Raw genomic sequence first — 20,254 nt, 5'->3', positions numbered from 1 at the left:
TTTCAGTGTCTCTCTCTTTACCAACTGACCTTTTTTTTCCTGAATATAATAATCTCCTCCCTTTGTTTGATTGCATATAAATACACAGACTCATCTTTTTCCACACTGACCCTGTTTCTCTCAGCCTGTCAGAATCTCCTGGTGCGACCGCGTGGATGCCTGAGTGGGACCTGATGTGTGTCGGGGGGCTATGGTGACGCGATGTGCACAGGCTGGTGTGAGGAGAGATGTACCAGCGCCAGTGGAGGAAGACGCAGGGATAAACGAGTGGATCTTCACCCATGGCTGTGCATCACAATCTTGTTCTCTGCTCTTTGGGGCCGGGTGTCGCCCCAGTGCCCGGACAGCTGCCACTGTGCCTGGGACATGGCCACGGTGCAGTGCTCGGACGCCGGGCTGCGGGAGATCCCAGAGGGGATCCCACCGGAAACCGTCTCCCTCCACCTGGAACGCAACTACATCCGGAACCTCCCGGAGAGGGCCTTCAGCGACCTGATCCACCTGCGGGACCTGTACCTGTCCCACAACCGCATCGACTCGCTGGCCTCGGGGGCCTTGCGGCATCTGGGCTCCGAGCTGCGTGTGCTGGACCTGTCCCACAACCTGCTGAGACAGGCCAATCGGGAGGAGTTCGGCTCCACCAGGGCAAAGACGCGCCTCTACCACAACCCCTGGCACTGCGACTGCGCCCTCCAGGAGCTGATGGAGACTCTGAACCTTGAGCCCGAGACGGTGAACGGGATTGTGTGTGAGAGCTCGGTGCGGGGGGTGGGCGAGGGCAGCAGGTGGGAGGACCCGGGGTCGCAGGGCGAGCATGCGGGCCAGCCGCTCGTCAAGCTGCTGGATTCTGGGGTGAACTTCTGCAGCCTGCAGAGGAAAACCACCGACGTGGCCATGCTGGTGACCATGTTCGTGTGGTTCTTTATGGTCATCGTGTACGTGGTGTACTATGTGAGGCAGAACCAAGCCGAGGCCCGCAGGCATCTGGAGTACCTGAAGAGTTTACCCAGCCCCGGCAAGGCCCCCACTGAGACAGACACGCTCAGCACTGGTTTCTGAACTTCTCCCCTGCTGTTATTTTAATGGAATACTCAATAATGGAGGACGCTACATACGAAGTTAACCTTTTACAGCTGTGTTTGCAAAACGTCTTTATACTTGTTACTACTAATTTCCCCCCATGTTTTTCTTAATAGTTATTTTCCTACTGCAGTTTTCTGCGTTTAATGAACAAGAATTAGTGTTTCCTGGTTTTCTAATTTCACCATCTGCACTGAGAGAGAAAATATAGAGGAAACAGCCGGAGATTAAAACTTGGAATAAGAAAAGTGTCAAAAAAAGGAGAGTCTTAGAATCGTATTACCCTCTCTGTCCCTCTCGCTCTCCGTCTTTCCTCCCCTCCTTGTCCCACCGGTCTGTGGCCTTCTATCTTTCATTAAGCTCTAATTAGGAGTCTTTGACCGACTGACCCTTAATGAACACTAGAAAGCCACTAATCAGGTGGAGTGTGTTTATCAGGGCTAAAAGGGGAGTCCCCACTAATTATTGTTTCATTTGCCTGTGTGTGTGTGGTGTTTTTGTGCGTTGTTACTACCATTTTTTTCCAAACACACGACCACAAAACCAGTTGTGACCTAGCCAGTGGAGAACTGCCGATCTAGATGAACTCTCAGGGAGCCATTAAAGCCAGAGGTTGTGAACTACATTGTCTCTAAGCTGCATGAAATCAGCTCTAAAGTATCTGGACAGCTTAGTGTACTGATCGGCACGGAGACATTTCAAGCAGAAATGGATCGTGGGTATGAATTAGATTAGTATGGCCATTTATCCTGAGAGAACCTCTGTGTTCAGCTTTAATTAATCTCTCGAGTCCAGCTTCCTCTCTGCACTGATTGCTGTGTACAAATTGTTCCTCCTCCCATTTTTCCATACAGGCTGTAGCTGATTTATTCCTGTTGAGACGAGCACTCTGTTTTCCCAGTTAGCACATTCATTGCTTGTTATAATACATTGTTGACGAGCAGGGCTTGTGCTGCGGTTTCACTGCAGATCCAGCTCAGAGTTAAACGGGAAACAAAACCTGACAGGATTAACAGCCACCTTTTTTTAATTTAGCTTGAGTTCCTCCAAATCATATTTACTGCTGAGCTGCCTCTGGAGCATTACACTCTCTAAAGGGGAGGGTGGGGTGTTGTGGCGCATGAGTATTTGTCATTTGTCACAAATAGAAACAGCAAATGGCTTCCCCTAGAAAATGTTGTCAGCAGCATTTAATATGTTGGCGTGTAAGGAGAGTGGTCTTCCACATTTCCAAAGTTTACATGGATTATTTGGACAATATAAACGAAAGGCAATCACTCTTGATGAGTTGATTTTGTCTGTAACAGATTATGAAGGTTCAGAAATATCAATTGATTTGTTTTAAAGTTCCCACAAGGAACCTGTCAACGAACTAGCACGTAGCCCGGCTTGTTCCCCCCCGCTTCTGTTTCCTCTCCCTCCATCTAAACATAGGCTTTCCCCGCCCGACTGTCGTACATTGTTGCTCTGACTTTGTTGGTCCTCCCTCCCTCAGACAATGAGTATAGTCTATGAAAAAAGGTCTCTGGTTTTCACCCTGATTGTATCATATGCTTTTGCAGGTCATAAGGCAGCAATTTTTAAATAAGCAACCAGTTAAACATGAGTTGTAGTGGCAAATTAACAAGTATAGTAATTAAAGAAGGCTAATGGTCCCAGACTGTTTATAAAGATGGATGACTCGTCTCCTCTTCCTCCCACTATCCAGCAATGAAGCCAAAATATCCGCCATACGAACGCTGCCATCTTGCATTTGTTCGACCAATCAAGACCCAGTCTAAGCTGTCAATCATGATGTTTCAGGCTGTTTTTATCGCATCAAATATCTCATCCAACTTACAGGAAAAATTGGCATATCAGTGTGATAAGAACTACTCAGAATGACAGAAACCATCACAAATTTTATTTGACGTCTACTTTTACTTTTTAGTTTGGTATGTGTCCCATCCACTAACATAGAAGAGGCATTACTGCAGTCAGCCATGAGGTGGCCATCATGACGCTTCGGCTTCACTTTCAGGGAGCTGTCATGTCTTCCATCTTTAGGGTCATGGTAAACATTACACCTGCTATCAATAGCATGTCATCTATAAACTATTATTCATTTGCCTTCAATCCCTGACGGATTATTGTGTACAGTAACTTCTAAGTGTTCATGGATATAGAAAAGTACGACTCTGCCCCATTTAATCTGATGGTCAGGTTGATGAGCAGAGGCAAAACCTAGAATAGGTCGACTGTCTGTGTCCTGTACTGTGCTCAATGTGCTGTGTGCGTGTTTAAATCTTCAGAGAAAGACTGGCTCAAGTCGCTGTTGTTCAGGATGAAACATACTGTGAATTATAGAACTAGACTGATGTCTATAGTGTTGTGATGAATGTGAAAAGCCTCTCTGGTATTAGACCACAGGCTAAAAGATGAGACTATAAAGGGGGTAGATATTTCTTCTGTGAATTTAAAAACAAAATGTAACTCCCTGTCCCTCGGCTATTTTGTGAATGCTTCATGCGATCATTTACTTTGGGTGCTGCCAGATTTCGGATCACCCAATGTATTATTTGAAACACAAGAACAACAAGAACCAAGCTTAACCTGTTGTGTGTTGATTTTTCTGTAGGTATTTCTTTTTAATGTTGATGTTTTGTTTTCTCTCCTGTTTCTATGCCAACAATTGTTCAAACAAGGATTAAGTTATGGATCGGAAACCATTACATTAAATAACAAAATAACTGTGAAAAAATAAATATTTCAGGAAAAATAAAAACAAATATGTATATAAAAAAATAACAGAAGCATTGCTCTACTTTGTTCATAGAAATGCGTCTACCTTTTATTGCCACTGCAAAGTGTAGAAAGGCAAGAAGATAAAGAGAAGTAATAGAAGTACAGAAAGACATTATCAGTTCACAGATATGAGCTGATTGGTCGGCACTGTTTCCCATTTCTACTTCACTATGCGGTAAAATGAAAGGAAAAGCCTGAAATACTATTTTACATATATAAAACGTACATGATATCATTTTTTAACCACCTCTTTCAACATTTCTCCTATCACCACTATCTCAAATGGCCCCACATCCATTCATCTCTCCACTGCCTTCTTCTTGACATCTGAGATATATATCGCCCCATAAACACAAAGTTGAGGCCGGGCACAGCGAGACGTTTAGGTGTGACTTATTTTCATGGAATTTCCTCGGGGACGAGTAAAGACCAATAATTTCCCCGGCTGTTTCAACATGGGGGAGAAAACAAACCGGGATACAAATAAAAAGCAAGGTCAGCCTGTTACTTGGTTTTGTCTTTTATTTCCAATTTACATTAATTAAAACGTAACAAAAACAAGTCATGATCATAATAATAATATAATAATGCTATTATTATTAATAATAATACTATTATTAATAATAAGAAATATACACAACCTCACACAAATGAACCCTCTGCGCTGGCCGTGTGGAGCTGGAGCGACAAAGTCAAACACACCTTTTAAATCTCTTCAGCCGCGTGAGTGCACCGAGGCAGGGGGCGCGGCCTGTGTGAGGGGACTGATGGGGGGAAGTCGAGAGGGATGGGGGTCAAAGGTCACAGCAATATGTGGAGGGGGGGTGGGGGGGCAGCAGACTGGGCTTTCATGACCAAATCTTTTTTAAATATTGGTCGTTTTGTTGTTTTGCTATAATATGGGACTTGTAAACAAAGATTCAAGGGGAAAAATACCTTGTTTTGGGAAGTTGTTCTTTTTAGTGTGAGGTAGCTTTATAATATCAAAACAAATATAAAGAAAAATGACATGCGTTCCAGATTAGACAATTAGCTCGGTTGTATGAATTCAATCGGGGACTCGTGTGCTTACATACGAGGATGGAAGAAGCGGGAGGCAACAGTTATCACCCTGAAATCCAAAATCCCAGGATGCTCAGAGAAACTGTATATATATGTATACACACATATACATATACATACACATATATGTACAAGCCACTACAAATGACTATCTGGTTGTTAAAAAATACAGACCGTTATACAACAATAGCACCATTGACTTTTATTATGACACACAGTAACGGTTTTCGATACACACTGTGGTGGCAGAAAATAGCGACACCTGCACTTTCTAAGTAGCAAGATTTTTGGTTTCAAAGAGATATTTAGTGGATATGGCACAGGGTTGATGGGGTTGGGTAGAAAAGAGGAGAATGTAAGTGGAGGAGGGTGGATAAGTATTTTTTTTGTGTAAGTGGGATTTTTTTTTATTACTTAGCATCAAACTCAGTCCTACCGCACCCGGGAGCCAAACCTAAACAATAAATAAATAACACCAAGACATTTTTCTCTCTCTAGTTCCCTGGTACGTTCCCGTACTCTCCTCATACTTCCTCCGTCTTGTTCATGGATGTGGGCTGGGGGGGGCTTGAGTAGGCGGGGGCTGCTGGTCACCTGGGGTGGAGTCGGGGGGGGGGGGGCTTTTGGGGCGATGCTGGGTATCCGGGAGGGGGGGCGGGGCGAGATGACTGGATGAATCACAGATGACAGTTGCTAGTGCCATTCAGTGCAGATATCCTACGAAGTTCGACTTGGAATAAAAGCACTTTTTACTTAGAAAAAAAGTCCCATTTTAAAAAAAGTGTCTTGATTTCTCTCTTTCTCTCCTCCTTTATCTGAAGTGTGCTCCTCTTTCATTTTAGCTTTGTTTCAAATTCCCAATTTCTTTCTTTCTCTTCTCTTCTTTTTTTTTCGGATTCCCTCATTCTTTACAAGAAGCAGACCGCCCCGACGTCGACTCCGAACTCCTGCTCTGATCCACCAATATCCATGGGAGCAATGTCCACGATGGGGAGACGAGAGGTCTTCTGCGATCTGTACTCGATCACCGTCTTGCCCCACTGGCCCGTGTGTTTCTGTGCACAGGGAAAAAAAACACAAATTAAAAAGTTAGATGACCTTTTTTTTTTAACAATATGCTAATTAGGTTTTTCAGGTAATTAAGTACAAACAGAGAAATACTAGGAGTAAGTAAGAAATTATGCCAAAATGAAAGGAAAAGAGAAAGAAAGAAAAAAGAGCCAATTTAAATCAAATAAAATAAAGGCATAAAAACAGAACAAAAAAAAAACAAACAAACAAAACTAAGAAACAACTCAAGACAATGAAATGTATTGATGCATCACTAGTATACAAATACATAAAAAAAAGAGGTAAGTGGCCTATTGTGAGTCTCATAGCTGCTCTAAATCTCCATTAAATTGAGCAAGGTGGTCTAAGAATGGCTGACAGATCTTGTAGAATTGTTTAAGATTGTTTGTCAAACTATATCGGATTTTCTCCACATGTAATAGAGAAGTAAGTTCTGGTTCCACGTCTTGAAGTGTGGCACTGCTTCTGACTTCCACAGCCTTAAAATAAGTTAGATGACCTTTGAGCTCTGCAAAACTGCAGGGAAAGAGATTAACTTGGGGAGTCTGAGTAAAGAAGAAGCTGAATGGGGTCTGCGTGGAAAACTGTCCGTGCACAGTGTGATGAATCTGCCACTCTCACCGTGCAACCGTCCTCCATCACGCTGTAGGTGAAGCGGCTGTTGCCCTCGGCTCTGATCTCCACGTCGTTGGAGCCCTGCAGCAGCACGGCCTTCTTCAGGTTCCCTGCCGAGGCGTCCATGTAGGCCACGCTGTTCTTACAGTGGTAGGTGATGTTCTGCGCAGCCTCGGTGGAGAGCAGTCTCAGGAAGGTCATCTGAATGGCAGCTGTGTTGGCCGCCAGGCTGTCGTCACCATAGCTGAACTGCACGAGGTCGCAGGAAGAGGAAGAAAGAGAGACGGTTAATTCCAATGAGATTATAGGTGTGTAAAAGTTTTCTTGCTTGATGACTGAACTGCTACTTTTTGCTCATTGTTGTCAGTTTTTGTGATTTTGTAAAACCCCAGTGAGAAGAATTTTTTATCCAATTTTCAAACCACCACTGGGGGTCTCCAATTTTCAAATCTTACAAATTGAGGATTTACCGCTGATCTATTTCCCCTAATTTTCACCAAGATTTTTTTATTCACTCACGTCCAAACAATTTCCTGCAGCAATAGGACTGTGATATCTATACGTAAGGCCTTTTTTGATGAGGACACGTTGCTTGTTAACGGGAAGTAAAAGGAAACTGGGAATAACACATAAATAAGCTTATAATACACAATATCTCTATTATCCATATCCACTGTGCAGAGTCACCCGGTACAGAGCACTCTGAATGAGAGCACAATCATCAACATCAATAAAGTTCCTGAACTCTCTTTTTATGCATGTGCAGCATATAAAGCAATGAGCAGTAATGTTAATGCAGGGCATGTATCTGATCTGGTAATACGACTTACGTGGAATCCTCCATTCATTGTTTCTCCGAACCAGACGTGTTTGCGGTCCTTGCTCTTGCTGGACCACCAGTTCTTACGAGGGATGCCGGAAGGTTTGGGCTGGACGCAGGACTCTCCGGACTCCATGTTGCAGAACACCTTGATTGCATCGATAGTGCAGCCCTGGTTGGGATCAATCCAGTACTCGCCTACAGACAAAGGAAATGAAAACACATTAAAGCCTGTTTTCCGGCATAAAAAGCAGATTTTCAAAAAACATTTAAAATAATTTTGTATTTAGTGTATAATTTTGCTGTGTAATTCCGTAATGCTATGTTGAACACATGAATCAGCCACATGGAAACACACACTATATTTATCCCAAATCTTTACTATGCCAGACTTGAGCTGCCAACTTGAAATGCCACATAACTTCCGTCTGCTTCATCATCTCTCCCCAATTTGACCAATTATTCCTCCCGCTGTCACTCACCGCTCTTCCAGTCAGGGTGGCACAGCTTCAGGTCTCTGCAGGTGCGGGCAGGGTTCTTCCTGGATCCCTCGGGGCTGCGGATGTTCTCAATCTGGTTGTTGAGAGACTTGAGGGTGGCGTCGACCTCGGCATCGTGCTGACGGAGGTTTCCGGAGGCCTGGTCGGCCCTCATGTACCTGAGGGGATCTGTGGACTTCTCGGTTTGGCCCAGGCCAGCGAAGGCAGACATGTCGATACCGGGGCCGGGGGGACCAGGAGGACCGGGGGGTCCAGAGTTTCCTTGAGGACCCTGAGAGGAGAAGAAGGAGAAAATGAAAAAGATTATAGTCGGCATTCTCATTAACGGTGGATTATTCTTTCTAGTCCAATTGAACAAGATCCATCTCCCAAAACTGGTGCGGAAATGCTGCCGCCTGTTTTGCAATCTGTCGTCTCCTCTCAGTTCAGTTTCCTTCTCCAGGAAACTTCACTCTAACTTGAACAATGCAAACTTGTTGTTGTGATGCCAACAAGAGCCCTGCTGCAGCTTCTGAAGTTGCTTTAAAACTCTTTTAACTTGACTTTTAATGCTTTTGTTTTTATGGTTTCTATCAATATGATTGAATGCTGTCACTATTCAGAGAAAGGAGATGATCAATAAGACGGATGGAGAACGTTTGGATGGGAACTCACAGAGGGACCACTCTCTCCAGAGCGACCACGAGGTCCGGGGGGTCCGATGGGTCCTGGCATGCCGTTTGAACCATCCTTTCCACCAGGGCCAACAGGGCCAGGGGGTCCCTACGTGCACAAATGGAGAGAAAACACTTGATGTTAAGCTGTAAAGATACCGCAGGCGAGGAAACAAATGACATTTTTCTATGAATTTGAAACTATATTGTGTTGTACTCACTCTCTGTCCAGAAGGTCCACTAGGTCCAGTAGCTCCCTGATCTCCAGATTGACCCTAGAACAGAGAACAACTGCGTTTAGACATTCTTCAAAAATCATCAGTGGGATGAGACATTTCAACTCGTCAGACCAACACAATATTTAGATTCAGTTTCGGATGCTTACCGGAGGTCCGGGAAGACCCTGCAGACCAGTGAAGCCTCTGTGTCCCTTCTGTCCTCTCTCACCAGTCTCCCCAGCCTCACCCTTGTCACCACGGGGTCCTTGGGGTCCCTGGAAACAGGTGGACAGAATCCTAATTCAACGCTGTTCGCATGGTGATTCATTTCTATTCTGTGAAAAGTCACAGCTTAATTTCTTTTTAAGATTTTTGTTCGTACAGGCTAAATTTGATGTTGCGCATGTGAGTGTGTGTTCATTTGACGTACGGGCATTCCTCGGGCTCCAGCGGGTCCTGAAGGTCCAGATGGTCCTTGTGCACCCTGAGAGAAAACAACAAAAACAACAGATTTATAGAAAAACATTGTCTTATAAAAAAATATAATACAATCTATTGTGAACTGGAGCTGTTAAGATTTCTTTTAGTATTCGGGTGATTTCTGTTGTCGCTCTCACCCTAATAACCACAAGTCAGATTGTGTACAGACTGTCAATGTGTGAACACCCATCACCTATGGGCACCTTTTTAAATTGCTAGTAAGGCATAGTTTCTTTTACCTGTGGGTCATTAATTTCATCCCAAAAAGTCTCTTTCATTGAATGTGCTGCCAGATAATACATTTATTTCCAGCAGATAAAAACAGCAACGTCATTAAATTCATGTCTCTTACTGCTGACATTTTTACTTTTTTGACCAACATCCTATTGTATTAGGAAAATTATGTCACATTTGAAGAAACACTACTCACAGCCTCTCCTCTGTCTCCCTGTTTGCCGGTGGGACCGACAGGGCCGGAGGCACCGGGAGCGCCTGGAGCACCAGGAGCGCCAGCAGGGCCGGTGGTACCACGCTCACCCTGCAGCACAGAGAGGACAACACTTAGGACAGGGAAACTATGAACAAGTATAAGGGTTAGAAAAAATTTAATTTCGAAATGTAATTATGTAAACAATTTTTTTTTAAAAAGAAAAAATGGAGGATTCTGTTTGTATTAATTCCAGCAAAGTGTTGACTGACTTTAAAAATCCTCCCATCAAGGCTGAGGTAAAACCCCAAATGTTCAATGGATTCATTAATCTAATCAAACACTGATTGACAAAGGGTCTTAGATGGAACAGATACAATTATTTGTAATTTAGTCTGATGCAGTGTTTTTTTCTCACCTTGGTTCCAGGAGAACCGTCTCTACCAGGAGGTCCATCAGATCCAGCGTTGCCCTGATGGATGATAGAACAATATCAAGTGTTAACAGCTTCCTCCTCCATTGAGCCAGGAAATCTGCTGACTACTGAGCAGCTGCATAATGAACCCTGCTCTGACGAAAACGATACAGATGTGTATGCGACGCTGACAGCTGTGCATGTTAAAGGACTGAACCTGCAGCTTAAATCATGGGATGTGAACAGTTAAGAGCCACTGGATGTGTCACGCTGGTTGCTGATGTGTCACACTGGTTTGCTGAACATTCTCTGACCTCTCTGCCGGGCTCTCCTGAAGGTCCGGTGAGTCCAGGTGGTCCGACAGGTCCAGGGGGTCCACGGTCTCCGGCGCCACCAGCACTTCCCTGCTTTCCGGGCTCACCCTGAGGGAAGAAAGCTCGTTATTACACCTAGGACGTAATGACTTGACCTAGAAATACACACCATCATATGATTCATTCAGGCTTCTGTGATTTTATATTCCCGCTAAAATCTCTATGAATCATTGTAGAAAACAGCCCACTGACACAGATGGAGTAAAATCACCACCTTTAGATGATATTTTTGGTTGATGATACTGCAGCTTTCCTAGCATCTCTGTCATGCGTATTGATGAATAATTAACGTTAAGGACATGTCTGCCGAGATGCTGAGATGCCGAGAAGTGGGAGATGTGGCTCATGTCACGTATAAGATCGTGCAGATGTAAGCAGGGGAGACATCGTGTCTCATGTCGTTTCAAACATCAGATGGAATCAGCTCAACCGGAGAAAAAATAGACTCATGGCTCATGTGAGATGTGGTCTGACTGTGATCCAATTAGGACACACAATGACAAACCAGGGGCTGCCTGGTGGTTTCTACATCTTCATTTTCCCTTATTGATAAACCATCAGATATTGGGCTCCTGAGGCTGATTAAAATATATGTATTTTACAGCCTGTTTCATTATTTAAGACTAATGGACAATATGTCACTCGAAGCAGTTAAAGAGAGACACCTCATGTCAGATTGCTGTGTTCTGTGTGACCATCCCGTGTGAATTAATCCTCCTTTCAATCCAAAATCATTTTCAATAACAAAAAGGTCTACTATTTGTGTTACAGTACAAACACATGACACATAACTTTGGAAGAAAATAACTCTTTCCCTCTTCTACATGAATTTGAGTATTGGATTATTTCATGTTACTTACAGAGGGTCCGGGCAGACCGGGGAAGCCTCTCTCTCCACGCTGTCCTGGCAGACCGACAATACCGCGCTGACCACCCAGACCCTGAGGACCTGAAGGACCCAGGGGACCCTGAGAGGAGAGACAGGAAATACAGTTAAAGTGTGATGAATGCATTATCACATTCACAGTTCTGCAAGTGTCATTTGTGGCATAACAGCATCAACAGTTAATTTATTTGATTACAGCAACATTTCATCACTATATATGATCACTATAATAATATGAATTTACACAGGATTTTGAGGTAATGCTAATAATAATAAAGTTATTTTATACAAACTAATAACATAAACATTTTGATAAGGCACCCTTGTTTATAGAAAAAACACAGATGCTGACATCAGCACATCTGAACTGAATCAACTGAGTGTTGAGCTGTATAAACAATAGGGCTGAGCAAAATCAGTATTAGTAATTATCACGATTAATGTAACATTACTGTTATTTTTTTTTTTCAAGTACCGGTACCATTATTCCACCTGAGTTAACATTAGGAGTGCAGAAAGACTCCAGTGAGCAGCCAGTTAGCTTAGCTTAGCATAAAGAGCCCTGGGTTTTATGTGTCTGCACCAGTGACCTGTGGAGTTTAGATGTGACTGTTGTGAAGTCCAACCGACGAAGACTCCTGTGAGTCATTAGGCATTTTTGTCTGTTGACAGATTTATGGAATACAAAGCAAGTTATTTGATGTATTGGGTTCTTATGTGATGTGTATTTGTGTCCTGTTCCTTCCTCCATTGTTTTCCGTTTCTTCAAAGATCTTTGATTTATTTCTTCTGTCACTTGCTCCCGCTGAGATTTCACAACTCCCAGCTGCAGCTCCATGTATGAACATCACACTCCTTTAAACCCTCTCAGGTGTGGCTCTGTACCACCTCAGTCCGTTCTGCCTCATGTCCCGCAGCGACACCTGAGCCGCGCCGTTCAGCTGCCAAAGACTCTAATGTGTTGATACATGTTTCATGTATATAATATAGAAGAGGGGAGCCATCTTCATGTATGAGTGTGTAATCATCTGTGATGTGTCATTACCTTGACAGGTCTCGCCCTGTGTTTATGACAGGTTGAAGGTGTGTGTGGCGCTAAATGCGTGGCGAGGATAAAAGCCTGGGGTCTTTTCATCATTCTGTCACTAGGCCTGTGCCGCCCCATGCTGTCATATGTCTTGGTTTGCCATGAGAGTCGGTGATGGACACTGACAGCTCTGTGTATTAGTGGAGAATGTGCTCAGCTGCTGTCCATTACAGCTGAAATTGGCTCTTTGTGCCGACAGAGCCACGTTAAAAGTCTACGCCAAATGTAGAGAACCAATGCACTCAATAATTTTCTTCTCTCCATAATAGACACCTCTGTTCACCTTGACATGTGTGCGGCCTGAAGAGCAGCTAAATAATGTGTGCGAGTGGATGCTGGGGGGATTAGACTGTTTTGTGTGTGTCAAGAAGCTGCAGCTTATGTGAAAGCCCAGGAGTGTTGTGAGCGCTGTATGGAGGAGAAGGATTCAAGTGAAGACAAACTCACAGGAGGACCGTCCTCTCCAGCATCTCCCTTCTCTCCGGGGGTTCCGGCGGGGCCGCGGAGCCCAGCATCACCCTGTCGGCCTGGAGGTCCACCGTCTCCCCTCACTCCCTTGGGTCCGTCTTTGCCAGAAGGCCCAGCAGGACCAGCAGGTCCAGGGTTACCCTGAGAAGTGTGAGAAAGACGACACGAAGTACTTTAAATGGGATCACATGCAGAATATAAATTTAAATGAAATGGCAATCCTATAATAGTAATAATAAACTATATTTATACAGCACTTAACAATATTACAAAGAGCAATCTGTTCCATTGTACACACTCCCACACTGCAGATATTCTGTTTACACTGTATAAAGTATTTTAGGCCTCATGCATTTGCATGTATTGCATGTTTACTTATTACCTTACTTTCGTAAAGAGAAAGGTTTTAAGAAGAAATTTTAAAGAAGCCAGAGAGGTGTGCGTCTTAGTTCAGTGAGAGAGTTTCAAATTATTTCAGCTCTAACAGCTAAAGTTTGATCTCCCTTCGTCACAAACTGGGACCTGGGAGTGACCAGCAGGACTCCATCTGCAAATCTCATTGGCCGAGAAGGAACATATCAGGGTCGTGGCCATTTAAGGTCTTAAAAGTGAGTTTTTAAAAAATCATCTTCTATCTAATTCTATGGTGAGCAAACATACATAATGGCATTCGTCTGTGATCTGTTCTTAAAGAGTTCATTCTGTAGAATCAGTGATGTGAAAACTTGTTTTTAAGTTGTGGCTGATCAATGTAAACACCTGCGTTGCCTCTGGATCCTTAAATAACTCTAAATAACACATCTCATATTAACACTCAGACCTGTTTCTCACACTGTTACACTTCTTTTTCACAGGTCTGTAAAAATATCCTTCCCAGTGTCAGCCCCCCTGATCTCATAATGTGCAGGTGCTAAGTTTTACAGGTGCAAATTAAAAGAGAGCTTCAGAGACAAGACAACTACAGAGAGGAAATATTCCGTTGTCTCTACTGCTGCACCTGGTTCTTCCTTGTAAAACATGAATCAAGCCCAGTTTTCTTCTTAAGATTCTCATACTTGAGGTTGTACATTAAGGTTTTTCTTATATTTTGTTCATAACCAGACTTTTATTAGCAGTTTATCCTGGAAGTCTGTCAAAGTAAGGTAGAAATATTGTAGACAATATTTACATCAGTGTTCTGGTTTTTGGTAATGACACAACACACATTTTTGTGACCTCAGTCAGATGTAGGATTCAGCTATAGGTATAAAAAGACTGAACTTACGTTGGGACCAGGAGGACCAACACGGCCAGCAGCTCCAGGGAAACCAGTGGCACCCTGACGGAGAAAGATTAATTTAGATAAAGACATATGTAATCAAACAAAACAATCTTTGCTGTTCAGGATATCATAAACTTTTCATAAAGTCACTTACAGGAGGTCCCTGAGCACCACGAGCACCTTTAGGTCCAAAAACACCTGTGGGACCCTGTCAAAGAAAACACACGAAAACACACGTTACTATCAATGAATGCAGTTTAAAGCAGTTTTAGTCCGAGTCTCACTTGCTGTTGTTTTTGCTGCAAACATTCAATGTTATTGTGTAAAACTCAATGAATATCTAGAGCAACACCCACAGCAGGTCCGGGGGCACCAGAGGGTCCTTGGGGTCCGGGGGCACCAGCGTCTCCCTTCTGTCCGGACTCTCCCTGCTCTCCCTTGGTTCCAGGTTGACCATCAGAGCCCTGAAAGGACAAGACAGACACATGAAGGAAATGTGTCAATATATCAACAAATGTTTATAATGTGAATAGGGATATTTATTAAAAAAGTTAAGGACGGTGCGACTTGTTTTAAATTATCAATAAATACATATTCAATTATTTAATTTATAAATATATTTGGCAGGATACATAGAGATCAGTTTACTAGTCGTGCATATAACAGTTATTATGTTCTCATGATTGTTTTTCTAATAAAAAGCCTGCTTTACAAATTAGTTGCATGGAATGGTATTTGAAAATATGCAACTAGGATTTTCACCGCTCCATTGGATTGTGTCTCCATGACTACCATCTTCGTGGAAGTATAATTTCCAAGTCAATGGAGTACAAATTGATGCTTTAGACCTCAGCTAATAAATTATTAGGGATAAACAAATGATGTAATTGATCCCGGCTTTTACACACAGCACTGTACCTCAGTCACTGATTTTCCTCTCCTGTTCCTGCTCTGCTCACATTTGGTACTTTTACAGAGTGAAACTATTGTCAGCTCACACAACAGTAAGTTTGTAACACGAGTGTGTTTTCACGACCACAATGTAGTTTGTCAATTCATCGCTGAATCAGTAAATAACAAGGTCTTTTTCATAACTTTGGTTGTAATAATCACCTGCTTGTGATGATCATATAAGCAGTTTCCACTGTATTCAATTAAAGCTGCTGATGTTTTATGAAGCATCTGAGTCTATTTTCACTCTGTGCACGCGGAGATGAGCTGTGCACCGAAAAATATTATTTAATTATTCGAAGCATTATTCATCCTGACATAAAGTCATTGATTAGTGCAACCTAGAGACAAAAAAAACGAATGATAAAGTGTGCTGTAATAAAAGCACTGATGAAATTGCATTCGGAAGGATGCAGCTTATTAAAAACTTTTATCTGATGACGGCCTGGAGACTTCAGTAGGAGCTAAATGGAAGAGTGATGCGAGGACTTCCATCTATCCACACAGTAATCTCTCCACACAGAAGAACGAGGAAACAAGAAGTTTGCCAAGATAAAAAAATGATTGACTGAGGTAATAAGTCAAAATACAAGTATTTTCAGTTCATAGTAATAAAAAGCAAGAAGACAGAAGCTGCGTCTGGTTGATGTTGGTCATGTCAAAAAATACCCACATCTACACAGTAATTTGATTTGATCATTATGAAGGTGTTATCTGTTATCCAATAAATACAAATATTAGATCTTATTTATAATGGAGGGTTCAGTAATTGCTGTTACTTCACTTAGAGTGATAGTTATCCTTTTTATCGTGCTGAGACATATTTCAAAACCCTGAGCTGCTCTGACGTCTTTACTTCCTCTTTCATGGAGTTACTTAAGGTCACTGCTGAAGTGACTTATCTTCCTTGAATTATCAGTGTAATTAGAAATATTTATGACTGGATGGTTCCAAAAATAAATCTACCTTGGCGTATGTGATTAAGATTTCAATTTTATTGCTGTTACTTTCTTAACCTTGCTAACGAGTCAGCATGTCGCTCAAGGAGTCTTCCCTGGAATTTGTTTGTGTTACTTACCGGGGGTCCAGCGAATCCAGCAGGTCCATTGGGTCCAGTCTCACCCCTGTCACCCTGAGAGAGGGAGGAAGAGAGGTGAGAAACGTGAGAAATAATCCGTCAAACTCCAACACAAAATATCTATAACTGCGATACTTACAGGAGCACCGCGGGTACCAGGAGCTCCAGAGGGACCAGCAGGACCTGATTCACCCTGAAAGAAAACACAGGCGATTAACACACATCATACTGGAAACACTGGAATCAGATACACACTCAGTAACCATCATGTCTCAGAGTAAGTCATGGCAGAAACGGCTGTAGACTTAAAGAACAAGGTGACACGGCACTAACCTTCTCTCCGTTGGGACCACCAGGACCAGGAGGGCCGATGGGACCAGTGAGACCCTGGGACAGGAAACAGGAAGTCAGTGTTAAAACGTGCAAAAGATTGATTCAGCATCACAATAATGCCCGAGAAAAAGTAACAAACCCATTCGTAAGAACAACTCATTTCAAGTTTTTATTTAGATTTAATAGCTCAATTTATAAGGAAATACATAGTTTCCTGACTTTTATCAACACTGACAAAATAGAAAGAATGACTCACTCTTCCACCATCTTTGCCGGAAGCACCTTCAGGTCCTTTCTCTCCAATGTCACCCTAAAGGAATTAAAAAACAAACCAGTCAGTCACCTGGCAGTTATTTGCATGAATTTAAAAATCAAGAAAAGAAAATTTAACATATTAAACACATGGATATTTTGTGATTAGCACATTAATCGGATCGTGGCTTACTCTGTCTCCTTTGGGTCCGGGAATGCCGGCACCACCTCTCTCTCCAGGCATACCTTGCAGGCCGGGGGGGCCCTGAGCTCCAGCACCACCAGCAGGACCAATGGCTCCCTATTATGGAGCAGAAATAAATGCAGATGGGTTAGAGACAGACACAGACAGAAAAAGGTACTTCAGGTTCCTGAGTATTGAACAGTTGTGTATTGCATATTTTAGTATATGGAGGCTGTCGAGGTTTGAGGCTGAAAGAAAACGTATTTCAGATGTTTTTGTGTTTATTTACATATGAATCACAACATAAAGAAACGATGTTGTCTCATTTCGAGAAGACATCGACGTATTCAACAAAACAGACCAACGTTCATCTGTGTCTGAGGCGTGTTCTGCTCTGTTTATCACAGGATCGAAAGAATGAAAGAAAAACTGATTGTAACAGTGCTGTTAAATCTTATTCACCCAGCATTGGTTGTTTGAAGTCAACTTGTTTAGATCAATCAACCAGCTCAACTGTCAATCAGACCAAACATATCTAAAAGTGCACATGTTCCTTTTGAGGCTAGGGGCACATTTCATTCTGTATTTTAACTTGTTAACGGGGAGTTTCATCTTAAAAAACATTTCAACACATCACAGCCAGACTGGAATTAAATGCAGACTTTGATTTGGTTTTGAAGTGGCTCCATCAGGCCAACTTCTGGTCAGAAGTTGTCAGGCTTATCTGCAACACTTTCTGCTGCAGCCTCAGATTGCAGATCAGACGCTCACAATCCAATTCTGCCTCTTATCTCCAGTCATTAAAATGTAACCACGGGGCACAGCCTCCACGTTGGATCTGAAAACTGTGTTCTAACACGATGCAGGATGCGTCTCGTGCAACATATCCCTTCACAACTTTCTCAGATTCACGCTTCCTCCTCCCCCTCCACAAACTGTCTGTCCCTTCCTCCTCCATCACTCACTCGTGTCGGCTCTCTAATCCTCAGCCTCTCTATTTGCGCCTGTCCAACCTTAAGGGGATGAAAACCTGTGAACTCCGATTAAAATCTGAACAGATAACAAAATCAAAATGGGGAATTGCCGTCGCTCTGAGCTCTTCCTCCACTCACTGTGCAGCTGTGACAAATAACTGCAGTGGCCGGGGTTGGTTGATGGATGATAAGGGAAAAAATGACTGTGCAGAGTGGACATCAGCTGTTACGAAAAGTAGAGATGACATTATTTGTCTTTACACATTTTTGAATTGTGTAAATTCCTTCAAGCAGTGTGTATATGCTGTATAAATAATATCCATCTATGTGTGAGTCTACAGGTACTGTACACTTGGAGTATAGTTGATCAAATACATTGTATATTTTCCCTTTTAAAAAATAGATAAATATAATTATTTGAGGTCACTTAAAAGCCATTGAGACTCATTGTAACCTAACCTGTTTTTGAGGTTCCCAACTTTTTATGCTTAGACCCCTGCAATCAAAACAATGTCTACTTGTATCCTCTATCCTAAGTTCTTGATCACCTCTTTCTATTGGAGAAATATTTAAATATTATTTTAACGACTGTTGTGACCCATTGTAGGGGTCTTAACCTTCATTTGGGGAGCTCTCTATGCCACCAGGGTTCCCCAGATTGAAACAGTTCTATACAACCACATGCGGTGATAAGAATGTTGCAGAAATCTGAAACAAGCACCACAGAATCCTACCTGCCAGTGTTGTGATAACACTTCATGGGAGTAACTGTTTTAATCGGTCTGTTGGGCTCACCTTGGGTCCGTCAGTTCCGGGGGTTCCAGGCAGACCTCTGGGTCCCTGAAGACCCTGAGGACCAGCAGCTCCTCTCTCTCCGGGGAAACCACGCTCACCCTGAACAGGGACACAATCGACAATCAGCGGGCGGGTCCGACAATCAGCCGACCAAAGAAATGAAAAAATCTAATCAAAGACAGTGGACTTACTCTGGGTCCAGTTGCACCGGCACCTCCAGCCTCTCCAGGAACTCCCTGAAATGACAATCAAGGAAGAGAAGTTAAAGAATAGATGTGTCCGAATAGGAACAACATCCAGTTAACAAATTAACAGAAAATTGTCTGATTCTTTGAGGATCTCTTCTTATTAAGCAAATGACAGAGAAATACTTTCTATTTCCACTGCTCACGTTAAAAGTTATATTTCACTAAGAAAGGGCACCCACCTGGTCTCCGGGCTTGCCTCCCTCTCCAGGGGGGCCTGGAGGTCCAGGCAGACCCTGTGAACAGGAGAGAAACAAAAAAATGGTTAAAAAAGCAGATGAAACAGAAATGAGAACAACACCAAACATAAATCAACACAATACTGTATTAAGGGTCTTAAGAGAATATTTATACAGCAAGAAATTCACAATAGTAATAGTAACAATATTTTTAAATCCGGTTAGAAACAAACTGGGCGAGTGATATATTCATTTGTAACTCTTTACTACTACACTTACAGACACAGCTAGAGAAACAGACATAAATAAACTTATACAAGCTGAAGGTTTGAGATGAACAGACTCACCTGGAAGCCGGAGGGTCCGGGCTGTCCTTGCTCTCCTCTCTCTCCAGCGGTGCCCTGCGCAGATAATCCATAAATCATCATAAATCACACTTCTACTTCTCTTTATTTCCTTTAGGATATTTTTTGGGCACAATGGCCATAGGACAGAATCTGGGTGTAAAAGGGGAGAGGGAGAGGGCGGAGGGAAGACGTGCAGCACAGGGGGCTAAAGCCTGTGTATCTGAGAACTCCCCTTGTTGTGCAGGTGACCCCCGTGTACAGACTTTCAACTTCTAGCATTAACTTAATATCAACAATTTAATCTCAATTTGATCGTTAGTAAGGTGGAAACAAATATACAGCTCTAAAAACAGTATATATAATTGGAATAATGTTGTTATATATATATGGAGGTTTTCTCAGGTCAGTGATGCCATCATACAAACTCCTGAGATTCATGGACGTTTTTTTTAACCCAAACAGTTCCATCAACGAACCTGTCTGGAACATGGGGGATACTGAAGATTGCTTCTTAGTGCAGGCTGAGAAAAGGGGAGAGATAATATCAGTTTTTAAGCTATTTGGAGTGGGATTGGGGGGGGGGTACGTACAGCGGGGCCGGGGGGTCCAGCAGCGCCAGTTTCTCCATCTTTTCCGGGCAGACCCTGAAGAGAGGAATCAAAAGGGAGGGTGGAGGGAGGAGGAGGGGAGGGGTTGGATAGATAGACAGTTATTA

The 20,254-nt window shown here is 42.9% G+C and overlaps 2 protein-coding genes across 2 annotated transcripts in view; one reads left to right on the top strand and one right to left on the bottom strand.

The window, feature by feature from the left end:
• The first annotated feature begins 201 nt into the window (after window positions 1-201).
• LOC133000669 (leucine-rich repeat-containing protein 3-like) lies at window positions 202-1,059 on the top strand. The gene has a single exon (XM_061070622.1). The coding sequence runs from the start codon at window positions 202-204 to the stop codon at window positions 1,057-1,059; it is 858 nt and encodes a 285-aa protein (XP_060926605.1).
• A 4,775-nt stretch (window positions 1,060-5,834) lies between these two features.
• Window positions 5,835-20,254, bottom strand: part of col2a1b (collagen, type II, alpha 1b) — a 38,465-nt gene continuing 24,045 nt past the window's right edge. The window contains exons 28-53 of the mRNA XM_061070412.1: window positions 20,130-20,183; window positions 19,540-19,593; window positions 19,196-19,249; window positions 18,960-19,004; window positions 18,769-18,867; window positions 17,009-17,116; window positions 16,820-16,873; window positions 16,564-16,617; window positions 16,370-16,423; window positions 16,231-16,284; window positions 14,558-14,665; window positions 14,356-14,409; window positions 14,205-14,258; window positions 12,920-13,081; window positions 11,360-11,467; window positions 10,440-10,547; window positions 10,129-10,182; window positions 9,714-9,821; window positions 9,234-9,287; window positions 8,971-9,078; window positions 8,807-8,860; window positions 8,587-8,694; window positions 7,915-8,203; window positions 7,443-7,630; window positions 6,619-6,861; window positions 5,835-5,981 (exon numbers count right to left, since the gene is read on the bottom strand). Coding sequence (XP_060926395.1) covers window positions 5,835-5,981; window positions 6,619-6,861; window positions 7,443-7,630; window positions 7,915-8,203; window positions 8,587-8,694; window positions 8,807-8,860; window positions 8,971-9,078; window positions 9,234-9,287; window positions 9,714-9,821; window positions 10,129-10,182; window positions 10,440-10,547; window positions 11,360-11,467; window positions 12,920-13,081; window positions 14,205-14,258; window positions 14,356-14,409; window positions 14,558-14,665; window positions 16,231-16,284; window positions 16,370-16,423; window positions 16,564-16,617; window positions 16,820-16,873; window positions 17,009-17,116; window positions 18,769-18,867; window positions 18,960-19,004; window positions 19,196-19,249; window positions 19,540-19,593; window positions 20,130-20,183 — 2,577 coding nt within the window. The remainder of the gene's footprint in view (window positions 5,982-6,618; window positions 6,862-7,442; window positions 7,631-7,914; window positions 8,204-8,586; window positions 8,695-8,806; window positions 8,861-8,970; window positions 9,079-9,233; window positions 9,288-9,713; window positions 9,822-10,128; window positions 10,183-10,439; window positions 10,548-11,359; window positions 11,468-12,919; window positions 13,082-14,204; window positions 14,259-14,355; window positions 14,410-14,557; window positions 14,666-16,230; window positions 16,285-16,369; window positions 16,424-16,563; window positions 16,618-16,819; window positions 16,874-17,008; window positions 17,117-18,768; window positions 18,868-18,959; window positions 19,005-19,195; window positions 19,250-19,539; window positions 19,594-20,129; window positions 20,184-20,254) is intronic.

Source organism: Limanda limanda, chromosome 4 (assembly GCF_963576545.1).
Source record: "Limanda limanda chromosome 4, fLimLim1.1, whole genome shotgun sequence".
Lineage (NCBI taxonomy): Eukaryota > Metazoa > Chordata > Actinopteri > Pleuronectiformes > Pleuronectidae > Limanda > Limanda limanda.
Note: the sequence above shows the minus strand (reverse complement) of the source record. Positions and strands in the feature narration are given on the sequence as shown.